Here is a 27,266-nt window from a genome sequence, read left to right on the forward strand (position 1 = left end):
CCGAGACCGAGAGCATCCACATCGACGTCGACTAAACACTGTGTGGACACTAAAAGCCCCAAGAGTTGTCAATTTTGCAAACACACTACCGCAGACTTAAGTATCTCATCATCACAAGAGATGCAAACTGTCAGCGGCAATCGGGAAGAGGGTGGGCGGCACCGCAGGAGAGGGGCTAACACCAAGTCTCCCGACCTTTACCCGAGGTTGCACTTGCCCCCTCGGGATCAGGTGAGGGGCACACAGACTTAAAATGGGATTCAGTGGGAGTGTTTCACGCTGTCCACAATGTGTTAGCTTTCTAATTAAGACCAGTTGCTTTCTTCAGGCCAGTTTATAACAGCCCAGCATAAATATTTATTCCCGGAGGCCGTACAGGATAATGGCCGGTGGGAGTCGTAGGTGGGTGGGGCTCACCCAAAGTCCACAATCCAACGCTCGCCCCGTGATGCCGGAGGACTAGCGTGCCAGACCGCGCTGCGACAGATCAAATACGAGCGCTCTTGTGTCTTCCATTTTCCCTCAGAAATGAGTGACAGCTTGAGGTGGGTCTGGCTGGCTTTAGGAGACGCTTTGTATTTTCCGATCTCCCAAAAAACGGAGGGGAGAACTGAGCGCGAATCTAATTGCTTTCATATGCCGTATTATTGGTTGATTTAAATAACAACAGACACCAGGGGCACAAGGGGGCACCGCCTTTAACCTCTACGTGGCCCTGGCTAGCCAAGACTGACTGGCTAGAAAGTTGACTCCAACACTGACGCGCACGCGCACACGCACGCACACGCACGCACACACCCAGGCTACATTCAAAAGTAAACCTTAGCTATAGAAAGTTTCTAGTCGTTAACAATACAAAAAACAGAGGAAATAAAAATGATGGAAAATAAAAACTTTCCATCCATCCATCTTCAGGTGAAAGGTAGACTACATCCTGGACTGGTCCCCAACCAGTCGCAGGCAAGAATAAAACTATTCATAATTAAAGCTCAGACAGTAATTAGGGAGCAATACACACTCAGTCATCTCCAAAGGGATGTGAACATTTACCAAGGCGAATATGCCTGATGTAGAAAAGTTATTTTTGTTTGAGTCTTCTGCTTCTTAGTAATGCAAAGCTGCAGAGCTGATGGAGGAATGTCTTAACTTAAAGGTCCAAAATCCACCTGTGCTGCAAAGTGTCCTACAAGCGGACAGGCAGTAACGTGCCCATCCCTCCCTCCCTCCCTCCCTCCATTTTCTTTACCGCTTATCCTCACTAGGGTCGCGGGCTGCTGGCGCCTATCTTCAGGCGGGAGGCGGAGTACACCCCGAACCGGTCGCCAGCCAATCGCAGGGCACATAGAAACAAACAACCATTCGCACCTACGGGCCATTTAAGAGTCTTCAATCAACCTACCACGCATGTTTGTGGGATGTGGGAGCAAACCCACCCTGGAACGGGGAAAACACGCAAACTCCACACAGGCGGGGCCGGGACTCGAACCCCGGTCGCCAGAACTGTGAGGCAGATGTGCTAACCTTAACCTTAATACATATGACAATTTGAAATTTGAGCAAGAATCATGGAAGTTTGCGGGCCACATAAAATGATTTGGGTTTGAAGGTATGTGTACCATACCTGTCAAATCTTTCTTCAGCTTCCTGATGTCCTTCATTAGATCTTCAAATTTGACCTGTGCAGCCTGGAATAATTCTTGGGGTTCCAGCAAAGGGTACACACTCTTGTCTGTACCAGCATGCTGGAAGAATATAACAATGATTAAATGCATGAATGTTTGTTTGTTTGTTTTTTTTTTGGATGTGTTTGTTGGTTCAATTGAAGACAACTCACGCTATCAAAATTTCGCAGGTAGTACAAAGCCACATAATCCACCAGACTCATGTGATTGTCCTGAAAAATGAATGAGTTGTTGTAGTAAAAATACTACGACATTTTGAGCGTTCAATTTAGCGAACCATTACCCTGCTCTTGACGTCCTTTAACTTGGGGAGGATCTCGAGAGTAAAGCCGTCAGCTTGACCTCTTGTCCTGTTCCCTCCATTCATATAATTCCCAAAGGCCAGAACAAGACCCATTACCTCATGCACACTTTTGCACTCCAGCAGTTCCTGACAAACACACGCACGCACGCACGCACGCTCAGCTTTTATGACAGAAAGTCTGAAGCTAGCATGATGACGCTTGGATGAATTGGTGCTCTTACTTTGCATACGCTCTTTATAATCTCCACCTTGCAACGGATGGAGGAGATGGTGTCAAGGAAAACCGACTGGAAGATGATGCAGTGGGCTCGGCCTGCGAAGTTGGGAATCTGGGAGAGCTCATAGAGAAACCTGGAAAACACAAGCGGAGGAGGAGACTGGGGGTGTGATGTGTTATGACAGAATGAAAGAAAATGTCTAACAGGAAGGACTATTCCGGGTCCTTGGCAGGCCACGCTTCCCCGCGCAGGACCGGCTGAGTCAGTGCCGGTGCACCCCGGCAGGCGATAGTCACGGGCGGTGTCGCTTGGCCGGCCCCGAAAGGGGAGAAAGGACGGAGCGGCATCCGCCGACTGATCAAAGTTGGCTTGGGCTCGACGCGGGACGACTAATGTAAACAGCGGCGTGTCGGAGGGGAGCGGAGCCGCAACATCCTGTGTGATTCCGGCCCGCTGACGCTGAGTAGGGATGACTCGGGTGGCCACAGTGACAGCTCTGGTCCAACATGGGAGTAGGAAGGCCAGGCTGAGCGGCACCGCCGGATCCAGGCCTCATTAACTGGCCTGAAAGACTTAACCCCGACGACTTAAAGCCGCAGAGGCCACGTCTGCGTACGCAGCCTTGCACACACGAAAACAGACAGACATTTCAGACATTACGAACGATACCGTGGTGCCTTGACAATACGCGTTGAATTCATTCCGGGGCCATACACGTTACTCGTTAAATAAATCAATGCTCTTCAAATGGTGGACCACGGTCCGGGTCTGGACCGAGTCAAGGTCTCTTGTGGATAGACCTTGACTCAATTGCTGTTAAATAAAGATAAAGTACGTGCGCCGTCACGTGCCGTTTTTTCACCTACAGACCACCGTCACGGACTGTGCGGCGCTGTATGCAGTACGACTGTTGCGCTTGTTGCGATCACGTGACCAGAATGAGCCAATCAAAGCATGAGTTTAGCAAAACAGATTTGCCAGCTTTTCAAAAGTTTGGAACAGACATTTTAAAACTGAATGGAAGGACCAGTATTTCATTTAGTCTTCGCCAGCCAGTGCCAAACTGTTGTCTCACATGTGGCAAAACTGGGGCATTTAGAAAAAAGCGCCAATGTTACAGTAAGTGGCACTTCCTGTAACAAACGGAGAATGAATCCTTCGACCAAACGTGTCCCATCAACTCAGAGGACACAAGATGCTCGATAAGCAAACCGAGGTGCCCAGCGTGGCAGGGCGACATGACTGACAGCCCAACACAGAGCAAATGAATGAATGTTCCCTCTGGTGGATTTTGGGGCAACGGAAGTTAACTGTTTTGCACGTTTCGATCGTAAGGGAACGTCGAAATGCAGCTGCCGAGATGCTGACATATCATACGGTCATACAGACACAGACCAAGAAGAGTTTTCCAACTAAGTGGCTCAGTAAGATGCAGTCATATTTTTCATTTTTTTTCCTCCACAAAAGACAAAGAACACTATGCTCGTGCGTGTCTATCTACATGGGTTGCTGCACCGTTTGTGTTCAAATATCTGTTGCTTGGCAAACAATAAAATCGGCGAACAAAAATGTCTGCCTGGAAGCAATAAAAAACCTTAATAAAAACACATTTGTTTTTGTGTTAGCAGAAACTGAAAGCGATGCTTTGTTTGATGTTTACTTTGACCTGGGAATGTCGATAGCCTTTTCCAAGGATATTTCATGATGTGCCAAACTGCTGCTGCTTGCTGTGAAGTTAGCCGAGTTCACTGGCACCATCTGCACTCGTATCTTAAAGGCGCCCTCTTTCACCAGACCTACCTTTTCTAGTATTTGGGACTTATTTATATTGTCTCTAAGGTGCCTCGGTAAACGTGAATTCAAAAAGGTTTTTTCTGCCGAGAGGCCTGAAATCAGGTCAGTCATTTGAATTTCTCGAGCTCATCTACGTCACTCCGCCTGAAGGTCAACGGACCAGCGTCGAGTTGAACCTCGAAAACGGAACGCCACTGAGCTTGTCCAATTTGGAATTAGACCCAAAAAATACAGCTCAAAATTCAGTTGAAACTGCAAGACAACACAAGACACTTCCACATTTCGCACTTCACATATTCTGAAGTGTCTGTTTTGATTGTTCTTTAGCTTTTTTTGTGACATCACCACAGAAGGGTCGCAACGATGACAAAGAGGAAAACTGTGATAACGGCCCAAAAGCCTAAATACCATAAAATGCGAAGTATAAAATAATGTGAAGTGGGAAAGTATACGTCTCTGTCCTGGCTGATCAGTAAAATATGGCAGAGATGAGAAAGCAATCGAGTGAAAATGGGCTGTGTGACGGAATATTTTGTCTATACTAGAAACTACCTCAGGTTTGACCATTAACAGTTGTTAACTTCTTCAGACACAAGTCTGTGATTTGGTTTTTGGACTATAAGCTTTACTACTAAAAAGGAATTGTGTTTGACGCTTCAACTGTACTGTGATTTGTCACTGTCACTTAACATTTCAATAACGCCTGACATCGAACCATGCACGGCTCGACTTTTTTCAAACTATGTTTCAAACGCAGTTTGACGATGCATCTTATTCTGTCGGAATGTCGGAACATTGCGGAGCCATCTCACTGTTCAGGTTTGTCGAGCAGTTTGACCTCATCCTCTTTGGAAGTCTCGTAATGTTTCTTGATCTTGTCCAGCTCATCGGCGCCGGCCCTCTGTGATGGGGAAAGCAAACAAACAAACAAAACCGGTATATGCCAATACAAACAGATTTGCCATAAAAGGTATAGAATGACGTCAGCTCTTTTTTACAACTTTAAATAAACATACTTACATTTTCATACAAGGCCTCAATCGTTTCCAAATCCACCACAGAGTTATCCACATTAAGAACAGCTGAAACAGTCAACGCAGTATGAATTATAAACAGTGAGTCTAATAAAGCGGAGAACGAGTTTTCTGCCTTTTAAGCATGGACAAGATGAGCAAAACTTGTTTTTCAAATTCAATGTTGTTTATTCGTAGCAAACTGCATGATGATATATGACTTCCGGTCAATCTGGATTTAGTGATATAACAACGATTGAAAAAACATAGGCCCTCATTTAGTGGTGTAGTAACGAGGCCTCCAGCAACATCCGAAACACATTTTCAGATGACAACGCATTTGAATCACACTATACTGTATACTTTATATATTAGTGTCCTATGACAAATTTTGCTCCGTCTTCATCACGTGCGTTTCATGTAAATATTCGGTGAATAACTCCTGCTCTGTGTCGGAGAGGTGTCACAGGTTTATGGCTCGGCGAGGGGGGGGGGGGTGGCACGGGGCACGGGGGGCACGGGGGACGCCTCCGTCGCCGCCGGGTCATCCGACACGTCAGATGCATGGCAGCTTTCAACTCAAGGTTCAAGTCAATCCATCGGCAATTGACCGTTTCCCAACGAGTACTATGCATCAGTAGCAAACTTACAAGTGAGGATGTTGCATCATTCTCGCTTTTGATACAGTATCAATACAGCGACATAGAGTATTGATATTGCAGTTAATATGTATACTGTACAGAATGACTGTTTTCAACATCAAATATAAATGCAATGCTTTGTCGAAACACACAAATAGTGTGCCACTGAGGGGCGCACAAACAGGAGACTCACTCGCGTTGTTAATGATTTGTCCTTAAACCTACTACAATCTGATAATGCCAGAGCTATTTCATATTCATGAGAGAAAAGTGCATTTCTTGTATCTTCTTTTATGTATTCTTCAAATGATTTCATTTGTTTTCCATTTTTCTATGCTTAATACAAGGCAAGATTGTCGAAGTTGTACTCATTTAAATAACACAGACATTGCAAAATATCGTGATACTATTGTATTCTCTCTCTCTTTCTCGCTGTCTCTCTCACTCTCTCTCTCGCACGCACACACACTAATTTGGCATAAATGGCCAGGCTCGTGACTAGGAAAAAGAATTAGAGCAAATCTGTTGATCTACTCTATTTATTTGTGTTGTTATTTGTACAAATGAATCACTTCTATTTTCTGCTGTCAAGAATGAAATTGGAAGAGAAATAGGAATTTCATTTTTCATTTGTTCTTCGTCAAAACACCACAGGCTTGAATACAGACTGGAAAATGTCGGCGCAAAGGCTTCTCCATGAACACGGCACAGAGCTCCTTTGCAATCGTGCGACAAGGTAACACTTTGCATTCTGGTTCCCAGCTGCTGCTCTTGCAGCAAAGCTGTCAATGCGCTCGCCGTGTCTGGTTCGGAGGGAGCACTGGAGGTCCATTCGCTACATCTTATTAGAGGGGATTATTCAGTGCCTCAGCCACGCGGCCGTCAATCACACACCAAAGGGGGGCCCGCTCCGGCGCGAGGGGAGCCGGATCTCTCTCCGCGGCGACGGATCAAAGCTTGCCTGCCAACCGCCTCGCACCCTCTCCTTCCACTTTTCACTCATCGGCTTAGGTGAGAAGATGTGTGTGTGTGTGTGTGTACAGGGGGCTGAGGCGTTGCGCAGGGGAGACCCTCCTGTTGCTCTTGAACCATGGTGACCCTTGAGGTCCCCCAGTCACTCCCGACGGCTGTAGTTTATTCCTTCTCTTGACTAGAGGGATAGAGAAGTGTTCCCCAGCTATATCGCGCTTCATTGTTCACGCCTCGCCATAGCGGGCCCGGACTCTTAAGCGACTGCTTTTGGGGTTTTTTTCATCGGTTTTTACAATATACTGTACAGGCAAGTCGGAATTTAGAGTTGCGCGCCATCAGCGTATAGTACTACGTTGTGCCGCAACATGCCGGGCATACCGGAAGAGATGCATTGTAATTAAGAACAATAAGAAGAAGCAGAGAATGTCCCCAACAAAGATCCACTAATAGTCAGCGTTTCCACAGACTAGAGAGAATATACAGTATTGTTGTATGGCCTCTTTGTATGTATTGCAGCTCCGTGTGGTTTAAAGGTTTAGAATTATTGTAACATATATGCTAATTTCCATGAGCCAATCTATGGCATTTGGCGTTAGCATTAAGATGGCGGACCTTCGTCCGATGAAATGATGTGGTTTGCTTGACCGTTTTGGTGTTTCGGTATACAATGTTTTCATCTCTTGAGTATGTTTTAACGAGTTTGAAGCATGTGGGAGGGGTAAAAAAGGGTACACGGTCTCTGAATTGTGTGGCTTTTCACCAATCTGGAACGTATCCCTGTGATAAACAGGGCTTGGCTGTACATTTGGTAACAAAGGGGAGGCAAGTAGACCGGGCCTCATCGAAGCATCCTTACACAGATTACCGCAATGAAGGTTGCTTTATTGTAGCTTCAAATTGTCCATTTGACCTTCACCTCCGCTTCAATGACCAGTAAAACAGGCTCAAGTAAGTTGTGAGTGCTCCTTTTTAAGGCAATGACAATGAGAAGGGAGAAAGCGGGCGACCTGGTTCCGCGCGTGGCTTTCTTGACTTTTGATGTGAGAGCTCCGTTTCTGCTAACTGGTGAAGGTGGCTTTGTTCATGCTCGCATCATTAGCGGGGTGTCAGTCCCATTAGGCTCGCGGAAACCGTCACTGGCTACAATAAACAGATCCGCTCAGACTAAGCGGGCGGCAAGCGCTCCCCGCCACGACCCGTTCCCGGCCCATCCGACGCCGTCCCGAACGCACTCTTTCGTGTGTTTACTCGCACGCCTGCATTTTCCACAAACGAACCACAGAAGCGTGCAGTTCTTCGCATTAGGGTGACGGCATTCGGATTCTAAACAGTGCCGAGCTAGACTCGGATGTCTGCTTTCACGCCAGTGCCGCTGTCTCGCATTTTGACAAATTGAGGCATTTTCTTTCCCATCGTGGAAACTGGAAAAAAATCCTCCACATTCCACTTGGAAGGGAAACGAATACTAAAACGCGTCTCTCGTTACAAATTAGAAGCCGTCAAAAATGGAGGAAATTATTCTCCACTTTATCACTAAAGAAACTTTGCAACGTCTCGTCGCTGGTTTAGAAGGCTGAACGTTGAAAGTTACTGCAGAAAAGCTGATAGCAGGAAATGTTTGTTACCTTGCTGAATGTCCTTCATTTCCAGATGCAGGCTTGATATAAGGATGCCGACAGCTTGTGAACGCTTCGCATCCAGCAGCTTGATTATCTGGCGAGAAAACAAAATTCCTCGCTATTGTTAGACGGAACAGAGCATTGCCGGTCATTGGTACGGTTATAGTTCTTTGGGATAACAGGATCATGAGGTACCGTAGCTATAAACCAAATGTTTCAAAGAACATATTCAATATCCCTTGGGCACGAGTTGCTGACAGAGAGCATAAATCGGCCAGGTGCCTGGGAATCATCTGAATTGACCCAAACAAAAAGACGCACGCCTGCACGGAAAGACGGTGTCAAAACGGTGTCAGCTCGAAACGGCAAAAGCAACCCGAGACCGTCAGCAAAAAATATCTCGTCGTAGTGAAAGTACAAAGGCTTCATAAAAGCTTGGCACCATAAAAGGACAGTCTGGAAGAGCAAGGCAACAAGAGGCAGGCCATTTTATAACAAACTATAAATTCACAGGGTTTGTATTCGTGCCTACACATGGTCACAATTACTTAGGAGTGAATTAGCCGTAAAGCCAAAGAGAGTTTTGGCAAGGTAAGGCCCCGCTCTAAAACTTAATGTGTCAGGCTTCTTCATTAGGTATTATGGCGTTGTCGGGTGGGAGCCGGTGTGCAGAAGCCTTAGAAGTGGGTATTGCATTACAGGGCCTTAGCGGGTGCCACGCTGCTTCCAGCTCTATTACCTGGATCGCCGGGGATCTCCTACTCTGTGGACACGAGACGGCCGAGTACCAGGCTAGGCTTTCCTCAACACCTCTAATTAACCGCTTTGGACGGGCCGCACTTAAAGCCGTCCCCTCTCGCTGTGGCCGCAGAAGCTTGCCAATTAGCCCAAACGGCAGTTAAGTTCGTGAGAGAAGACGAGTGATGCTGAATATCGGGTCTCTTTTTCGTAGACGCTCGGCTAAGGGATAAGGCGCGGAAGAGTCCGACGCTGATGCTGAGGAAGGTCGGCGGCAATAGCAAACGGCTCCCTCCCGTGGAGCAAAGAGGAACTGTTTATCTTGGCACTCTGATCAAAAAAGTTAGAAGAGAAAAGGCTTCCGAATGAAACGAGACGCTGGCTGAGACTTTTGTCACCGTGTGTCTGCTTTTGAGATTACAGCTCTCAACCCTGCGAACAAAATCGGATTAGATCGAACATCATGAAGCAATTTCTTCTCTTGATAAAGTTAATGATACATTTTGTGATCCAATTGAAGATTGAATTTACTGTGCAGGAAAAAAAACAAGTCGCTTCATTGAAAAAAAATAGAGCATCTAAAATGACACACTTAGATTTGTAAACAGGTATAAGGTGGCACAAATGGCATGCATAAAGTAAGTTGCTGTTTAACTGTTAGCATGAAGTGGGATGAGTCGTTGATTGATGATGTCGATGTCTAAATTCTCCCCAAAATGTAATGGAAATATCCTCGGAAGAATGCCTCCCAAAAAAAAAGAAAAAAAAAAAAAGGAGAAGAACTTCCCCTCGGCGGAGGTAACGACGAGAGAAGAAACAGGCGGCTGACGGTCCTGACAGTGGGAGGAATCAAGCAGTTTTCAGTTTGTACAGCCGAGCAGCACTCAGCACGCCGGTCTGCCTGGAAATCTGTCCGTTATCGCCCAGGCAGCAACAACGAGCAGCTTATTCATCGATGGTGTTCATCTTACATCCACTCTCAAAGATGTCTTCACGCCAATAAAGGCACCCCGACTGTACATAAGTCCTTCCACCGAAGCACTTGCAAACTGCTCTTTGTGTCTAAGGAGGGCCGTAATCTAGAAGCTTGATTTATAAGGGTGGAGGAAATGGCCGTTTTGCTGGACTTTTTCGACTGTGTCGTCGTTCAACCGAGGCCGTGCCGACGTGAAAACTGTCGGCTCGGCCCCTTTTCCAAAATCCTATAGGTGCGATGCTCGTGGAGCGAAGCCACATGCCCGCGATTACACACAGCCCCGCCCAAAAAAGCGTCTTTGATATGCTAATCGGCACACAGAAAAAGGCTGCAGAGTAAACAAGAGCTTTGACTTTTTTTTCTGTGGCACACGTGATAAAGATTAAATCACTCATGGAGGCATCAGCAACGTTAAACGTAGGGCGTGCGGAGTTGTACGAGATCAGGGAAGTGGATCCTATGCATAATGTACGAATACATTCCAGTCCCTCCCAACATGATAACATGATCTGGCAACACTTTTTGCAAGTGCGGAAAATGCCCAAGGACATGCATCTCGCACGCACACGCACACGCACACGCGCATCTTAATTCATGATTGAACAAATGAATTTGTTCCTGTGGAAACAAGACATTGCGGGCAATTCACCGCTTGTAACTTTTGGGAAATCATTTGGGGTAGACCCTTTTCTAGTCCAGCATGATTGTGCCGCAAGGGCCATAAAAGTATGCAGGATGGACCTGAAAATGCTTTTGTCTTGGACGCATGACGATTGACTGTGTTCCAAAATATTATGCAGATGATACTTTCCCGAAAAGGTTTGGGAGGCAGTCCACATCCAAACAGCAGCTCTATTCCGACATCCCGCTATGAAACTTTCCAAAAACCCGAGGCAAGAATTGTGCAAAGTACGGTGATGTTCAAACGTGTTCTTTTAGCTGTTTTTTTTCTGATTCAAACAGCACTTGATTTTGACGACGTGTTGGTTTGTGGCCAAATTACGAGGTGACACAAATGCTTAGGTGTGGGGCTGACATGAACACTTGTTTTTCCCGTCGTTCGTCAGCTTTTCACGTCATTATCTCCTTATTTACAGCTGAGTCATATCATACGTACGCTGACGCTGCCCTGAAAGTTGTTTTTCTAAAGATGGAAGAGTTGAACAGCTTTTGTGGATTCCTCAGCGCAGGAACTGAAGAGTAACGTTTAAGGGCAGAACCACAAAATACAGTTTATTTAGAAATGCCTGTCATCAAAGCTGTAAAAAAAAAAAAACGCAGCTGAAAATGAGCATTATGGGTCCTCTTTAAGTTCACGTGTTATTTTTCACAGAAAGCTTCTCGATTGGTGCGTCGGCAAAGTTTCCCCGATTCAGGTCAGACTTCTTCCAAGCTGATGTCAGCCCCCGCCGGGAGGCACTTGGAAGCGTTTGCGTCTGGCGGTTAATGTCTTTGTCGGATCAAATGTTTTTGCCACTTTCGAGTGACCAGACTGAATGGGGTGATCTGAGGATGAGGCCATGGATACCGAGCGCGCACACACAGGCACAGGCACAGGCACAGGCACAGGCACGCACGCACACTGTGACCCTGTGGACCCGTGTGGAGCCTTCACAAATTGATCAGAATAAGTAAGGGATGCGTATAGATTTAGAAGGGACGCCGCAGTCGGGACGGGACCACAAGGCGGCCAACATGCCGACAGGGCAACGGCTGCAGCAGATGTTCGGAACTGCAACTGTTTAAAACATTTCGTGGTTAGGTGAATACAGTGCACCCTCTCGTGCCAAACGTAGTACAATTTCAAATTCCGTCAAATACACCTCGAATTTCACTCAAAGTACAGTGGTGCCTTGAGATGCTAGTTGAATTCGTTTGCGTGACCACGCACCTCCCTCAAAATACTCGTATCGCATTCATTGAAATGAGGGGGAACACACTTCATCCCCAAAACGCCCAAATTCATTTTGAAAATGTTTTTTCCAGAATACAAATGCATTCAACAGTACTGTACTGCATAAAACACAGTGATAATATTGGCGCGGCACGGCGGCCGACCGGTTAGAGCGTCAGCCTCGCAGGTTCGATCCCCGGCCTCCCGCCTGTGTGGAGTTGGCACGTTCTCCCCGTGCCTGCGTGGCTTTTCTCCGGGCACTCCGCTTTCCTCCCGCATCCCAAAGACACGCGTGCTAGGTTCATTGATGACTCTGAATTGCCCGTAGGTGTGAATGGTTATTCGCTTGTATGTGCCCCGCGATCGGCTGAACTCAAAAGAAATTGCATCCATCCAAGTGGCACAAAATCACAAAATTGTCAGCGTATCTCACCGCACCCCCGTTCAGCAAGCGTCGAAGAATCGACACATTCTGCTTGTGTGTGTCACAAGAAGCAGCTTTAACAGAGGGTGTCAGGAAAAGAAAAGAATCCAAGAATAAGACTCAAGCGTCATATGCCGAAGGCATATGACGCTTGCTGTCAAATGGTTAGGTCCAGAGTTGTATTCTTATTATCTTTGACAGTTGTTCACTCCTTGTTCCACCAGAATGCAAAGCAGTGATTCTCAGTGTGCTATGGCGCCCTCTAGTGGTACGTGAAAGCATCACCGAATTCATTTTATGTTCAAATTGTGCGTCGTATTCCAGCAACTTAAGCGGTTTTGGGATCCAGTACGGCACATTTGTTATGTCGAGTTCAGTTGTATTTAACGTTTATGCGCGATACGTTTGTATCTCATCTTGAAAAACGATTTATTTAAAATCTTTCAATTTCAATTGAATCATTAAGTACAGTCCCCCCAAATTTAAGGGCAGTGTTACTGTTACAGTAGCTATTTAAAACAATCGTAAACAAACTTTCAAAAAAAGAAAAAACAGTACTACTGTATTTGAAAGTTGATCTAGCCAAGGCATTTGTAAGCTAGCACTTGGTGTGAAACATCTGAGAACCACTGACTTGAAACAAGGCCTGTGCAGTAAATGAAGGTTTTACGATGGGGCCGATTTTCTCTCTTTCTATTATTGCCGACGGGAAGTGCCCTGGAACAGATTTGATTCCGCCTTAGACATTGAGTAAGACGTTCATGTCATTTCCAAGATTTTCCTCAAAATCCTGTGTCCCATAGGGAGAATGTAACGTTGTATGTAATGTTTTACGGTCTAGCACAATGAATAAACAAAGGGGTGAACTCATAAACCTGAACTGCTCTAACTACCAAATGCAAACAGCGCTCTGGAGGATGGCCATTTCTTCCTGTTTCACATGGTGTTATTTCTAGCTTTAATTTATGACCAGAGGTGACAGAGGACAAGGACCTTGTTTAAACAATGTAAGATAAGAGAGCATGCAAAAAGAAAGAAACAAAAAAAGGCTTGAGGCTGCTTGCTCTATTGAGGCAGATGCGTACATGTGTCATTTCCAGCAACGAGTGACAACTAAAAGGTAAGGTGATATGAATTGAATGTACCTTTTTTGTTTTGACTTTCTTCTCATAGTTGTCTGACAACGGTTTCTTCAGCGGCTGAGGCGTGGCCTTGCAGAAAAGATCTTCAAACTCTTTCGGCTCGATGATGCCCGGCTCCTCCAGGGAGCCCCACAACGTGTTGTTGCTGCAGCGCAAAGCAAAGGAACAGAACACTTCCGTCAGCGAGATGAAGGCTCGAGTCGACTTCCTAAGCGGGGATGGATTGGGTGTTGTATTCGTGGAAGATTATATGATGTTTACTGAACCGACCGCTATTTTGCATTTTCATTGTCAGGCTAAAAACATGGATTTTAAAGCTTCGAAACCCTTACAAAGCATAGCGAGGCTTCATGCGCGAGGTGAGACCTAAAACCAAACACTGACGCCAGCTCGTTTGTGTCCTGATGGACTCGAATGAATTCAGAAGTTGCTGAGTAACACGGACAATAAAGACAAACAAGAACATGAGCTGTTTAAAGGCAAGGGGATGTTTAACACTCTGCTGTTATCAACACATCGATCATCTGCGCTAAGCCTCCTAAATTCTGGCAATCAGTATTTGGAGTCCAAAACACGGCATTGTCGTGTAGCTCTTCTCGATCATCGTTTTGCACTGTGCGGAAGTCGAACTCAGCCGAGAAAAAGACCTTTGTCAATTTGTCTGTGGTAGATTATACATCTGGGGGAAAAATGCTTCTGACCGTGACACTTCATAGCGCCGCAAAGCCAATCCCTTTCAAACGATGCCCACTCGTGCATGAGAGGCGTGTCCGAAAGGTTTCAGGACTGGAGTCATTCCAAATATACATTTCAAATCCAAAGTGCAAGATTTCCGCTTTTGAGGAACTTTCCACGCATTCCCGGAAGGACCATCTTGATGTCATTCACGATCCTTGACGATCCCCTTGAAATTTCCTTGAAAGAGGAAAACAGCTCGGTGAGCCAGGTCGTCTGCGTAGGCAGGTTTCTCCAGCAAAGCGATGTTCTTGTTGGCCGGGAATCGTCAGATGCCGGAACCTCGCGAGCGGGTACGTCGTCACGGTGAAGCAACCGCGAGTTGCCCTGCCGCAACTCTCATCCCTTGACTGACGGAATCTCTTTGTCGATGTGCCGGTGGATCGTATGTCCCGCGTTGAAGTCGAATAAGTAGTTCGGACTTGACATATATCTTTTGTGACACCAGTCCCGGAACCTTTCGGACGCAACGCAATTGAACGTGCCAAATGTTGGATTCGGCTTTCGCATGTGGAATATTCCGAATTGCAGCGAAGTGACAAGATGAAGCGCCAATTTCGTCCACACAGTCGGGCAGTGAGCTCGGTTCTCTTGTGTCGAACATTTGAATAGACACCGACGATATTGTTTGAAGGCAACACAAAGGTGATAACGGATCAATCTGCTCATCTCCAACGGTAACCACGAACCCACGCAAAGTGACTGGCGTCTCATGACTTCAAATCAAGTTGGAGTCTCACAGACCGTTGCCGAGATAATGTTATCCCCAAATGTTCTTTGACGCAAAGTTCTGTGAATGAATCCAATGAAGTCTTTGCATTCCAAAGGCAACTCCATGACTGAGTAGACGGAACGAAAGTGTAGGTCTCCTAACTTCAGTCGCCTGTGGTTTCAGCTCCCAGCTAGGATGTGCGCTTTGGTTCACATTTCAAACCCGACTCTCAGCTGATGCAGTCATAGTTCAAGCCATCGAATGCCTCTTAACTCGGCTCCATTTATAGCTGCCGCTGCGGGTCCTGGACCGGTAAGAGCGTACGGGCCTAAACTCAGCTTTCCCCCCCCCCCCCCCCCCGACTAATCCAGCCACGGAAATGCAAGGTCATAAAGTCGAACGCCTGCCACGGAAATGCAAGGTCATAAAGTCGAACGCCTGCCACGGAAATGCACAGTCTGAGCTGAACAATTGTCAGTGCCGGACAGGCCCCACTTGGCCAGGGTGAATGCGCTAGTTGGAATTTTCATCGTTTAAAAAACACGGGCCACGAAAGCTGAAAAGAAAGTTGGATTTTGGATGCTTTATGGAGTCATTCTGCAGGTTTGTTTTCTGATAAGGGAATTCCTAATATTGATATGATTATTACCAATGTTTGATGGTGCTGGTAAAATCCCATACAGTATTTGTCATCTGGTTTTCCATGTTTAATCCAGTTCAAATGTTTGTACGTAAACATTTTTTGTTTTATTTGGTAAGCGTATTTCGCATTTTATGACAATCGGTGATAACTTCCACCATATTTCTCCTAATGATATGCTTTCCTTACAGCCTACCAATTTGCAGCTTTTGAAATGTTATTTGATGTGATGAATTCCACGGCTTTCCTTCCCGAGCGACCGAGCGAAATCCCACGATGATACTAGCTAGCATCCATTTCCGAATACGGTTCATTACCCTAAAAAAAGGCCCGCGACTTGTCCGACCAATGTGTACTTTGCGTGGTTCGATCATGACTGAATGCAAAAAGGCCTCTCAGTTGCGGTTCAACACATGAATAGCTTACACATACTTATCGTCATGTATTTGTATCCGGGTCCAGTACAGAGGCTTCATGGGACAGGTGGGTTCAATAGCGGGCTTCCGAGGGGGCTTTTCCAACATCTGAGTGAAACTGAACCCCCCCGTGAATGGAGGTGGTGGGGGGTTACTGCCTGGAGGAGGGGGAGGAGGCGGAGGGCCTGCTCCAGGTAGACCAGGAGGGGGAGGTGGCGGGGGCGGCGGAGGGCCACCCCCGGCGAGCAAAGGCGGCGGCGGCGGCGGCGCTCCCATGATGCCTGGCAGCGGAGGCGGCGGAGGGCCACCCCCGGCGAGCAAAGGCGGCGGCGGCGGCGGCGGCGGCGGCGCTCCCGTGATGCCTGGCAGCGGAGGCGGCGGTGGTCCTGAGGGGCCCGGCAGGGGGGGCGGAGGCGGGGCTGGTCCAGCAGGCCCCGAGGCTGTTTTAAGCCCCAGATTGAGTCCGATAGAGTCCAAGTTGAGTTTTTTCGGCACGTTCTGGCCGGCTGCTTGAACGAGACCGCCCGCCTCAACCTCCGGGCTCTTGATGAACGTCTCTCTGTCCGTCTGGATCCCCACAGTGCGGCAAGTTTTGGTCGTCGAGTCATCTGCGGTCGACACGGCCGCGTCTCGGGTCTCTCCGCGCGCCACGTTGTAGGCCTTGTCTCTTTGAATCTTGGCTATGACGCCTTCGAGGTTTGCTATTGAAACAGCATGCTCGCCTCGAAGTTGGAAGATCTGAAGCTCAAAATCGGACTGTAAGAGCACAATAATGGATATTATGGTCATTTCACAAGAATTGGCCCTTTAATGAGCTTGCATTGAATATGAACCATTCCCGCATAAGACTGCACAGCCTACATACAACATGTTAGTTATTGTGTGTACTATCGGGGAATAAGGAAGATCGAGCGACCCGCTTTTCGATTGTCATGTCAAACAATAAGAAAAAGAAAAACAACGAAAGCAAAGTATTGATTGGAAACAAGACGGAAATTGTTGAGCAATGAACCTTACACATGTTCCCTATTAACTTGTTTGGCTTGGAAACAGCATGAGGCACGCTCCCACCCTTTGTCGCGGGCTGACTGCGGGACACGTTTCTCGCTCCGTTCGAGATATAAAACATACCTTCCAGAGGTCAGATTTGGAATCAATTCATAACTGTCTAGCTGGATGTGAAGGAGCAACAAAATGAGGGGACAATAACCCTAACACAATTCTCATTAGGCCAGCTTTTGTCTTTTCTTTGGATTAGTGTCATTCAAAGAACGAAATACATTTTCCCTTCCTGCATTCATTCATCTTCACGAGTGTGCTGGAGCTATCTTTGGGCGAGAGGCGGGGTACACCCTGAACTGGTCGCCGGCCACATACAGACAAACAACTCGCATTCACACCTACGGGCAATTTAGAGTCTTCAATCGACCTACCACGCGTGATTTTGGGATGCGGGAGGAAACCGGAAAAGCCACCCACGCGGGCCCGGGGAGAAAACATGCAACGGGATTTGAAACCCGGTCCTCAGAACCGTGAGCCAGATGTGCTAACCGCTCGTCCACATTCCCGCCAAATTAATCAATCCTGCTTGAGCTTCTGCCCCCGTGATAAGAGGAAGACAATGGATGGCTTCGACTATACAACGATGCAACATTTCATCATACCACTGACTCCATAGTGCTCAAATATAAACAGCATCAGTTTAGAATTGTTAAGGTTGTCTATTCTTCACTTTTCAAGCACTCACCCATAAATAAACCTGGATTCAACACTTTTTGGGGTGGGATTTCAATTCATTTAGTGGATTTCTCTTTTTCCCCCTGCTTTCATGATACGTCAAGTACTTTGAGTCTGTATCCAATTTCCCATTAAAGGAGACGTAAACCCAAGATTTCAAATCTTTGCAATATTTTAAATGTGCTTATCTTCTTTTTCAGCTGCTGTTTACGTCAATCTACCAAGTCCATCCATCCATTTTCCATGCCGCTTATACTTACTAGGGTCGCGGGCGTGCTGGAGCCTATCCCAGCTATTTTCGGGCGAGAGGCAGTGTACACCCCGAACCGGTCGCCACGCCAGCCAATTGCAGGGCACGTAGAAACCGACAACCGACCGCGCTCACATTCACACTTACGGGCAATTTCGATAGTTCAATTTGAAGCCCGGTCCTCAGAACCGTGAGGCAGATGTGCTAGCCAGTCGTCCGCCGTGCCGCCGCTCTATACCAAGGGTTTATTCTCAAAAGTACAGTTAAAAACATCCCATCTACTTGGGGGTTTATGGGGGCTGACGTTTGTAGGTTTTTGTACTCTTGCGAACGTTCGGATTTGCCAAAATGTGATGTGTGCCGTGTTTAGCAATTCCTGCCAGCTTGACTTACTAAGAACAAAAGTCAGCAAATACTCGGCGACGAGCTGCATATTTGATTTCATTGCATACAATTCAAAACCTGTAATAAACCATGATACATAAACGTCGTCATCTACAGCTGATCCGGATTTCTTTTTGCAGATCAAAAAGTTGATATACAAAGCTTTTCCTCTTTATTACACTACGTCAAATGTTATCATTCACCATCTTGCCTATCAAGCCTTTCGATTGCCTCTCGTCTCTTTCTGGGCCATCGTCACCGCGACACATCGCTGTCCTCTGATTGGCCAATGACTGCCACGGGCATCGGGAAGGACTTTTTGGAGTGTCATGTGACACGTGCACTCCTCAGTTACTTGCTTTGAGGTGAAATTAGGTCACCTTACAAGGTCAAATTCCAATTCCAATTATTACAGGAGTAAAATAATCTCATCTTTACTCTACACCAAACCCGACAATTGAAGGGTTTTGCTGGCGACACAAGTTATAGAAACGGAATGCATTTTCAAGATGACGGATGGACACACTGCCTGTCAGTAAGTCAAGTCGTATGTAGTATTGGAGTCTAAATTCGACTCTGGGCTCATATTGTGTCGAGGCGGGTACCAGTGCTCTGCTGCTGTGCTTGAACATTTCATGCTTACTTGGCGCCATCGCGTGTCCGTAATCGTTAACTGCAGGCGAGATGTGCATTTGTGCAGTGTGTATCGCAATCCTAGTCTCACTGTAGTCTTTCTGTTCTATTGGCAGCGTTGAAGGTGGTTTGCCGCAGTGACATAACTTACGTGCATTTGCTCCAGGTCTTCCTTGCATTCCCTCTTGAGCTGCAGGAGGGCAGCCTGGTGCTCTGAAAGCAGGCGGAACACAATTCACCTGGACTATATGTTGATGACATGACAGTGACATCGTTATCGCTTGTTTACGCAGAGAGTGACGAATTGAACCTGACGCATGTTGAATTTCTGGCTTGACTACAGTGTTGTTTGCAGTCCTTTGCGAAAATTCCATCGAGGGGTTGGGTCATTGTTCGTGAGAGGACCAGTTTTGCAACTTAACCAACCCGTTTTGAACCATGCAAAACCATGGCAAAGTGGTTTCCGAAATCAAACGTGTTGTCAAGTCAAACATCACTAAGATGATCTTTTGATCCGAATAAATACAGGCAGAAACTAAGCAGGATTCATTTCATATGCAGGCCAAAAAGATATTAGTGGTCTGCATAAAAACAATTCCTCATACCTAGGCATATCGTTTATCATATATAAAGCTTTGTGATGAGTTCAAGGTTTCCTACACATGGAAGCTTTCTAAATTCCATACGTTTTCCAGACTCGTCGGGGAAAACAAATGTCAATAATTTGAAGCATTAATCCGTGATAATTGTACACCTCAAAGGCCACTAACCCGCTTATTCCGTGATCACTTGGCAACGAAAACAATTCATGCAATTACGTTTTGTATTCAAAACAGAAAGTTTGACGAAAACAATGAATTTTTTTTTCTTGCAACGTCCGAGCATGATAATTAACAACCGCAGGTGTGATGATGAGATCCGCTTTTATTAGGACACATGCAGACATATTTGGTATATTTAGATGCGGCGGTCAGGCTGGCAATGCCGGACTTGACGTCGGCGTTCACAACATTGTCGCAGGCTACAATCCAAAAGATCACCGGTGAAGCGTTCAGTTCATATTTGTCGGTTTTTGTGCCAGGAGCTGTGTCTGCGTTTCAATCGCCTATTTTGTTGTTTTGATCATTCTTGTCTCTTCATTTTCCCAGTAATTCCTCCTCAGCAGTCATTCCCAGTCATCACCAAAGAATATGTTTTTAGATAGAAAATAGAGCTTGGAAAAATGGACATTTCTCCGTCCAATAGTTTCCATTTTCCACACATTTCCAGACCAGGAAATTTCCCAAATCAAATGGCGTACTTTGCCATACCCTTTTACCATAATGCAGCCTATTATTATGGATGATTGCATACGATTCCAATTTGTGTCGCACAATGACAACAGATCCCATGCCATTTTGTGAATGATCCTATTAACAAATGCGAGGAACCTGGAACATTTCGCAACGGAATCTTTTTCGCCGTTTTGATTGGCGCATCGGCACAGCGACGTCTGATGATGGAGCAATTCAAATTCCCAGGCCACAATGGATGTACAGTATTTGCTGACGCAAATCGCACATTGCTTTTCAAGATGCCCGACAGCGGAGATTCAAACCCTTTTTTGGGGGCAGTTTTGCACAACCCAGTCTGAGAAAAAGATGCCGGCGTCGGAATTCTCTTTTGTCATTTCCGTGGGCTCCGCGCTCAGCTCGCAGAGGTCGAGGGGTAAATAAAGGTCCGGTTCTTACCTGCCTCCGTGTACTTGAGCCCGACCTTTTCTTCCTCATCTTTAGATTTGGGCGGCGGCCACACAGCCTGCAGACGACCCGGAGTCCGGTCCTCGCTGTCCGCAGGCGACGTGGCCTCCGTCTGTGACGTCGAGAACAGATACAAAGACAGTGCTACAGTATTTCTTTTAGGGTCATCACAATGTGTCGTGTGAATAAAACAATGGCGAGAGGTGCCCACATACATTCGCTTCTAAGGGAGCTTTCGGTTCCCTGCTGGGAGTTTTGGAGGTTCTCTCGAAAATAGATCGAAGACTTTCTTTGTCATTCTTGATCTTCCTTCTCACCGCCTCCAGATCCACAGGTTCGTTTTTTTCCTTTTTGACAGATTTTGGGCCAAAGAGGCTCCTAAAAGTATCGTACGCCAAGTCAGAGGTTTTCCGCATTTCGGGATGCGAGGGTTTCTCTCCTGCCATTTCATCTCCAGTGTCAGACTCCTTGTCTTTGCCAGGTTCTGGATCAACTTCCTGTCCTTCGGTTTCGGCCTCAGCGTTCTTATCCAAGTTAAGGTGCTGACTGTTTCTCAGATTTGCTGGGAGAGACTGAGGCTCAAATAGTTTTCGGGTTGGAGCGGATGTCTTCTGCTCAGGTCGGAGCTTGGTTTTGTTCACCGTTTTCTTGAGGCCGAGCAATGCCAGGTCAGCGTCTTTGTCACTCTGCTTGATCTGTGACACAGTCTCTCTATCGTCTCCCACCGCACCTTTCTTCAGCACCCGCAGACCGCTAAAGAGTGCTGGCATCTGAAAAGAATGGGGCGCCGAGAGTGTTGCCTCCTTGCGTTGGGGTGAGACGGTCGGGGACACAGCTGCTGGACTCATTGGAGAAATTGAATGCTGGGCTGAAAGCTTTGGACTCGGTTGGAGACGACCAGGTGAGAGCGATATTGGTTTCTTTTGATCCAAATTGTCTGACACTTGGCTAGAATTCTGCAACGTTGCCGATAGCTCTGTATTAGGACCGAGGACGATGGAGGGAACATGCAAAGAGCAATCTATTCCTTCATAGTTGTCACACTCTTTTGTCGGTTGACTTGCGTCGTCTTGTGCGCGCGATGCTTGTCCTTCGGTACATACAGTAGTGGCGCTCTCTCTGGGACCTGGGAGCGTAGGGACAGTTGGAACGTCAGCGCTTGGGCTGGATCCGTCTGCAGACACAAGTGATTCTAAAGGGGATATCTTAAACCCGTGCATTCGAAACTGTGGAACATGGATCTCCGCCTCAGTGGCACCCCCCTGTACATCTCCATCACTACGCTTGCTATCCTCAGGTAGGGTGGGCTTCCTGATAATTACCAGCTTCTTTGACAGGCCACTGCTTTTAAGCCCCGCCTCCGCCTCTTCATTTTCAGAGTCGCTATACGTTTCCACTCTCGTTACCAGGACTGTATCTCGGTCCAACGAGCGTGGCAGGTCTTCTTTAACCGGACTGCCAGACTCCTCGCGAGTTTCCCATTGGTCAACATCTCGTTCTCTGTAACAGGACGCAGCTCCATCGAGCAGAGAGAGATCCTCACGCTCTTTGAGCACATTTGGGCATTCTTCAACATCCGAGAGTTCCTTAAAAGACGTCAGCGCAGCGGGCTGCACGTCTGACGCTGACCTCTCCCTAGTCAGTAGATTGTTAAGTACATTTAACAAGGAAGTAGCGGGCTTTGTCCCTTGTGCGTCAGAGAGATTGGTCGAATTGTCCATTCTCATGCAAACGTCACACTGGCATCGGGTGAAAGAAAACACAATATGTGGCGGTTTTGCCAAGGTGTCCAAGCTACGAATCCCAAAGCCGCTCCACCTCAAAGATTGGCAGAAAACAAAAGCTCGTTGTACGGACAAATCTCCTCTTACCTTCTCCAAGAGGGCACCGATAATAATGCTACTGTATGTGTGACACAGAAGCAGGCGAACTCAAAACGGGAATTGATTGGGTCACCGAAAGACTACTACGTGTGTGTAGTCGTAAAGTTCAATCTGTTCTATGTCCTGTCGTAATCTCCGTGAGAGAGTTCAACTTTCACAAAGCATTTCCTCCTATTCCCACAAGGTGAGCTGTTATGTTCCGTGTTGATGATGTGGATTAGCCTTCTCTGAGCCTTGCCATAAAGTCTGTGGTCCATGACGGAGCACAGACTTTCCTTTTGGTTCACGTCTGTCTTAGCGAGAAGGAAAAGTCGGAGAAAAAACAAAACCAAAAAACTGCAGGTCGGGGGAAAAAGAATGTGTCTGACTGGTCTGGCCAGTCTGCGGACGCCTTCCTCCAGGTCCCTCCCTTTCTGGGAGGAAACCTGGAGCGCCAGTCACAGGTGTCTGATTACCTCACGTTCGCAAAAACGGCAGCGTGGCAAAGTAGCAAACATAGAAGGGCGGTCCAGGAACATCAAGCGGCAACTGCAATGGAGAGCCTGTGAGGTAGCTGACATGCAAACACTGATAAACCTGCTGAAAAGCCACACATAAAGTAGCCTTTCAGAGTACTCAGTATTAAAGTGTGACTCATTCCGACTGCCGTTAGTTGCGAAAACGCATTCTTTTCAGCTCAAAACGTTGCTGGGAGAACTTGCAACAAAAGGCCATCATCCATCGCACAACCCGCTTGATTGAACACCTCATCTGTACCCATGGAAGAATGTGCAAAACACCAAAAGGTTTTGATGGGGGCATTGTAATTATGGAAAGGAAAGTTCAGTATTCATACTAATGCTGTTGTGTCAAAGTCTTCTTCCCTTTTCCCCCACAAAGGGCACAACCTTATCACCGTTTCTCCACATAGTCGTTTGTATTATTTGTAGGTGCCTTTCAGGACACTCAAGTGATTATGATGCATTCATATGAAAAAGCCTCACATAGAATGAGTGCTTCTGAGGGATTATGTTATATAATCACAGCGGTATGCTACGCGCACGCACGCAATCCCCTGAGAGGCCCTGCATTACTAACATTGATCGCAGAGGCTTGTAGTAATAATATTGACATTTCATGGCCCGATACGAACCCTGAGATCAGCTAAAGAAAACACAAAATACATAAAAGTGTTACTACGTTGACATTGACTACATTTGGGTCCCTCACTTTGTCGGTCCACAACAAAATGGGAGCAAAGACAATCAAGTCAATATGCAGCTAAGGTGTATGGAGGGGAGGACATTAACATTGCCATATGTGTGGTTTTTTGGGGTTTTATAAATGAATACATATTTGAAGCTTGTGTTGGTTGGAAGAAGACCGGATGTGCGACAGGTTCTATAATGACTCAAATTGGTCATCCAAATTTGGATGGTAAGAAGTGAAGTTGTGATTTTCTCGTTACTTCTTAGAACAAGGAATTATCCGAGACAGTTTTGGCTTAGGATCTGTCGACAGATTAGAATCCGTGACCCGTTAATCCGTTTCAAGAATTTGTGATCATGTGCTCGGACGGCTGACCGGGCAATGCGGCGAATGCCGGTGTTGTTCGAGCTTCGGGTGCTTACTGTGCACTCCGGCTTGGGATAATAAGGTGTATCCCCGATGATGTCATCCTCAGGCGGTGTAATGCGTAGGAAATCCAGGTGATCCGGGCGGGGAACAAGGGACGGGGGTTCCTGAGGGTCATCGCCATCTAGCATCCAAATATCTCCGTGACGCAGGAGGGAGTCCTCTAGTGGAGGGAATACACAAACACACAACCCCAGCGTAATTAGCAGCGTGCTATGCATGCGGCGTTGCCGAGTTGCTACGCAAGTAAAGTTTTACTCGCGGTGTCGGGTGTGCAGTCTGCGTGGCTAATAGTAAGGGTTCCAAAGGAGGCGTCGGAATCGTTTAGCATCAAACATGTAGGGAGAGTCCTGCTTTTCTGCAAGCACGCCTCGGGGCATGGCGCTATTTTGAGCGGCGCTTACTCGGCCCTCGTCTGACCGGCCACGCCGGCAGCAAGGGGAAAAATCACCCAAATACCTTTCGCTAATACAATCTCGATAGAATATCATAATGAATATTGACTTGCATCTTCGTTGTCAAAAAAGAAGTCAAATTGCAACCGTTTGTGCGCCTTGTAAAGCCAGAAATGTGTGGCGTCAATTCACCGAGCAGGAGAGGAAAAAGAGGATTTCGTTTTCTGTCGTTGGAAACGTAGCGCCTTTTGTACGAACAGGTCAGTGGCACGGCAACCTGCAGAGGCGTCCTTGTGCGCGCCGTACAGCGCTCACGTCGAAGCACCTCAACGTTAAAAGAATAGCTTCCGAACGTGACAAATGGCAAGCAAAGAAAATGCTTCCTTTTGCTTATTTTCTCGGGGTCACTCGTGCACAGAGAGAAAGGGGCGCACCCGTCAAGGGATACGGACATGAGAGCAGGACAAAACAAAGTAGAGAATGAAAAGGCAAAGCCTTGAAAGCTGAGTGACCTCATATTCCTAAAGTTATAGGACAACACGTCGACTTGTTTGGACAGGAATACGACCACATCCTGTTCATGAAAGTGTCTTCGAACCTCATTTTGTCTTAAGTATAATTGAAATTCAATTCGATGACTGCACAGTTGCTTCTGAGAGAGATTTTGAGCCTTGGACAAATGCCTTCAATTCAGTCGTGGCCCCCAAAAGCTCACACGCGCAAACATTCGCACGCACACGCACACAGCCAAGTCCAAAGCTTTGCTGGGTCATGGAAAACACGCAAAGGTGTCCACCGCAATCAAACGTGATGAGCAGCGGCGGCTGCTTGGACAGAAGAGGGAAAAAGGGAGGATGAGATGAAGAGTGTTTGGTTCGAAAAATGCTGCGTGGTCCCGCGGTGAAGACTGCTGAACGTGCGCTGACCCCGGGACACTTCCAAATGCTCACTTCTGGAGCATTTGAGAGCTCTAAAGGTAACCTTCCCACAGGAGACCTCAAATCACTACAATGTTACAATACATGTACATACGCAGTACTGACGATATACAACGGAACAACGTCGTTAAATATGCATAAGGATATCTACACTGCCTCCATCTGGTCAGGGACGGGCTAATCACAATGTCGTCGCCCGCACGCACACACCACCGCAACTGCTGTATGCTTTGGTGCATTATGCAATGGGACAACTGCAACGATCATTTAAAATAAATGACAAGCTTATTTAGAAGGCTTCATCTGGCACATGCATGCGTGATCCTGCAGGAAACGTAAGCTTATAGTTATTGAATCTGCCTCCCTGCTGAGTCAGACTCCTAATGTCAATAAGTGGCAGCACGCGGTACAGGCGGGAGGTGGTTCTCGAGTGACGCACTTAAGTAGGACATGAAGAGCATTACACTAAAACTGGATCATACTCATCCATAGGAACATTATGCTCTTTGGCCAAGCCAGTTGTATGTGCGGTGCAAGAGTTTCTTAAGTGCACACCTGCGGGTTTCACGTGACAACGAAGCAATGAAAACGCGAACATGAACAACTGTCACGCCGCGCGGGTGTTGCCCCGTCATGCTCTCGATAAATAAGTGGCCGCCTAGTTTGCGGAGCTCAGGGACCTTCGGGTGTCAGAGCCTGACGGGGTGGCAACGTTAAGGATGATGGATGAACCCACTTGCCACTCTGACTGCTCATTCTTCTTCTTCTTCTTCTTTCTCCGTGGTCAAGGGATGCTTTATGCAAACTAAAGAGAATGCTCGCTAAAAGCGAACTGACTTGTGAGGATGTGGAGATAATTGACCTTCGCTGACCGAGCAAGATTCAACAGTTGTCATATGTATTGAAGACCCTCCGACAGATTCGCCAACGATGTCCTATTTTGTCCAATGAAATCCATAACATAATCGGTGCAAGTCACGCAAGGCAGGCCACGAGGCCCGGTGAGAGCATGTGGCAGCTTCCGCTTTTGAGCCATCAACTTTGGTAGAAACCAGGAGAAATGCAGGGCTTATCATCGATCGCTGAGCTGCTCTTGTGACCATCGCGGCTGTCTCACCACACATTTGCTGTGAAAGGCTGACCGATGGACAACATTTGGACCTCAGAGACAAGCGCTGCGCTAGGCGCTGAGCACCGGAGCGGAAAGGCAGAATAACTCCAAAGTTCCCGCGCATCATTATTCAATTGAAATACAAATAAAGGAGGAATATTAATATTATTGGAATTGATAGGCCACCGACTCGGGTTCAGGAATAGGTTGAAACTTTGCGTCGCTCTACTGGGGAATGAATATTTCAAGCAGAGGAGAAGCCTAATAAAAGTGCATGTAATGAAGCTACACCGAGATGTGGATTGGGACGCGCACACACACACAAAAGGGACAGTCTTTGCTTCATTACGTGAAAAGAGCCGACCCCTCTTCTCAGCGCACATGATGTTGAATGACAGCTTGCCAATCTGATGAGAAAGATGCCCGCCATACGTCAGATAAGAAATATGTAAGGTATTAGGTTGCGAGAGACACCCAATTGGCAAGTTAAGTGAAAGCAAAAGAGGATCGCCTCGACTAAACCTACAAGTCGCGAACGGCCGTCGAGTGCGGTAGCTGCGGTGTTTCGTCATATCAATGCAAGGCGAGCATTGAGCCGTTCAGAGGATTTATTGTTCATCTGTGGTCTCCTCCAAAGCGGATCCGTTCCCAGTTATACCAAA

At 46.9% G+C, this 27,266-nt stretch overlaps 1 protein-coding gene across 1 annotated transcript in view; it reads right to left on the bottom strand.

Moving 5' to 3' along the window:
• LOC133487714 (formin-1-like) overlaps positions 1 to 27,266 on the bottom strand; it is a 45,620-nt gene that overhangs the window by 15,467 nt on the left and 2,887 nt on the right. Inside the window, 12 exon segments of the mRNA XM_061794752.1 lie at positions 1,622 to 1,742; positions 1,835 to 1,894; positions 1,966 to 2,112; positions 2,208 to 2,337; positions 4,811 to 4,899; positions 5,019 to 5,080; positions 8,250 to 8,337; positions 13,421 to 13,562; positions 15,937 to 16,676; positions 19,076 to 19,137; positions 20,655 to 20,775; positions 24,157 to 24,323. Of these exon segments, the coding sequence (XP_061650736.1) occupies positions 1,622 to 1,742; positions 1,835 to 1,894; positions 1,966 to 2,112; positions 2,208 to 2,337; positions 4,811 to 4,899; positions 5,019 to 5,080; positions 8,250 to 8,337; positions 13,421 to 13,562; positions 15,937 to 16,676; positions 19,076 to 19,137; positions 20,655 to 20,775; positions 24,157 to 24,323 (1,929 nt within the window).

The sequence above is a fragment of the Phyllopteryx taeniolatus genome, chromosome 13, assembly GCF_024500385.1.
Source record: "Phyllopteryx taeniolatus isolate TA_2022b chromosome 13, UOR_Ptae_1.2, whole genome shotgun sequence".
Lineage (NCBI taxonomy): Eukaryota > Metazoa > Chordata > Actinopteri > Syngnathiformes > Syngnathidae > Phyllopteryx > Phyllopteryx taeniolatus.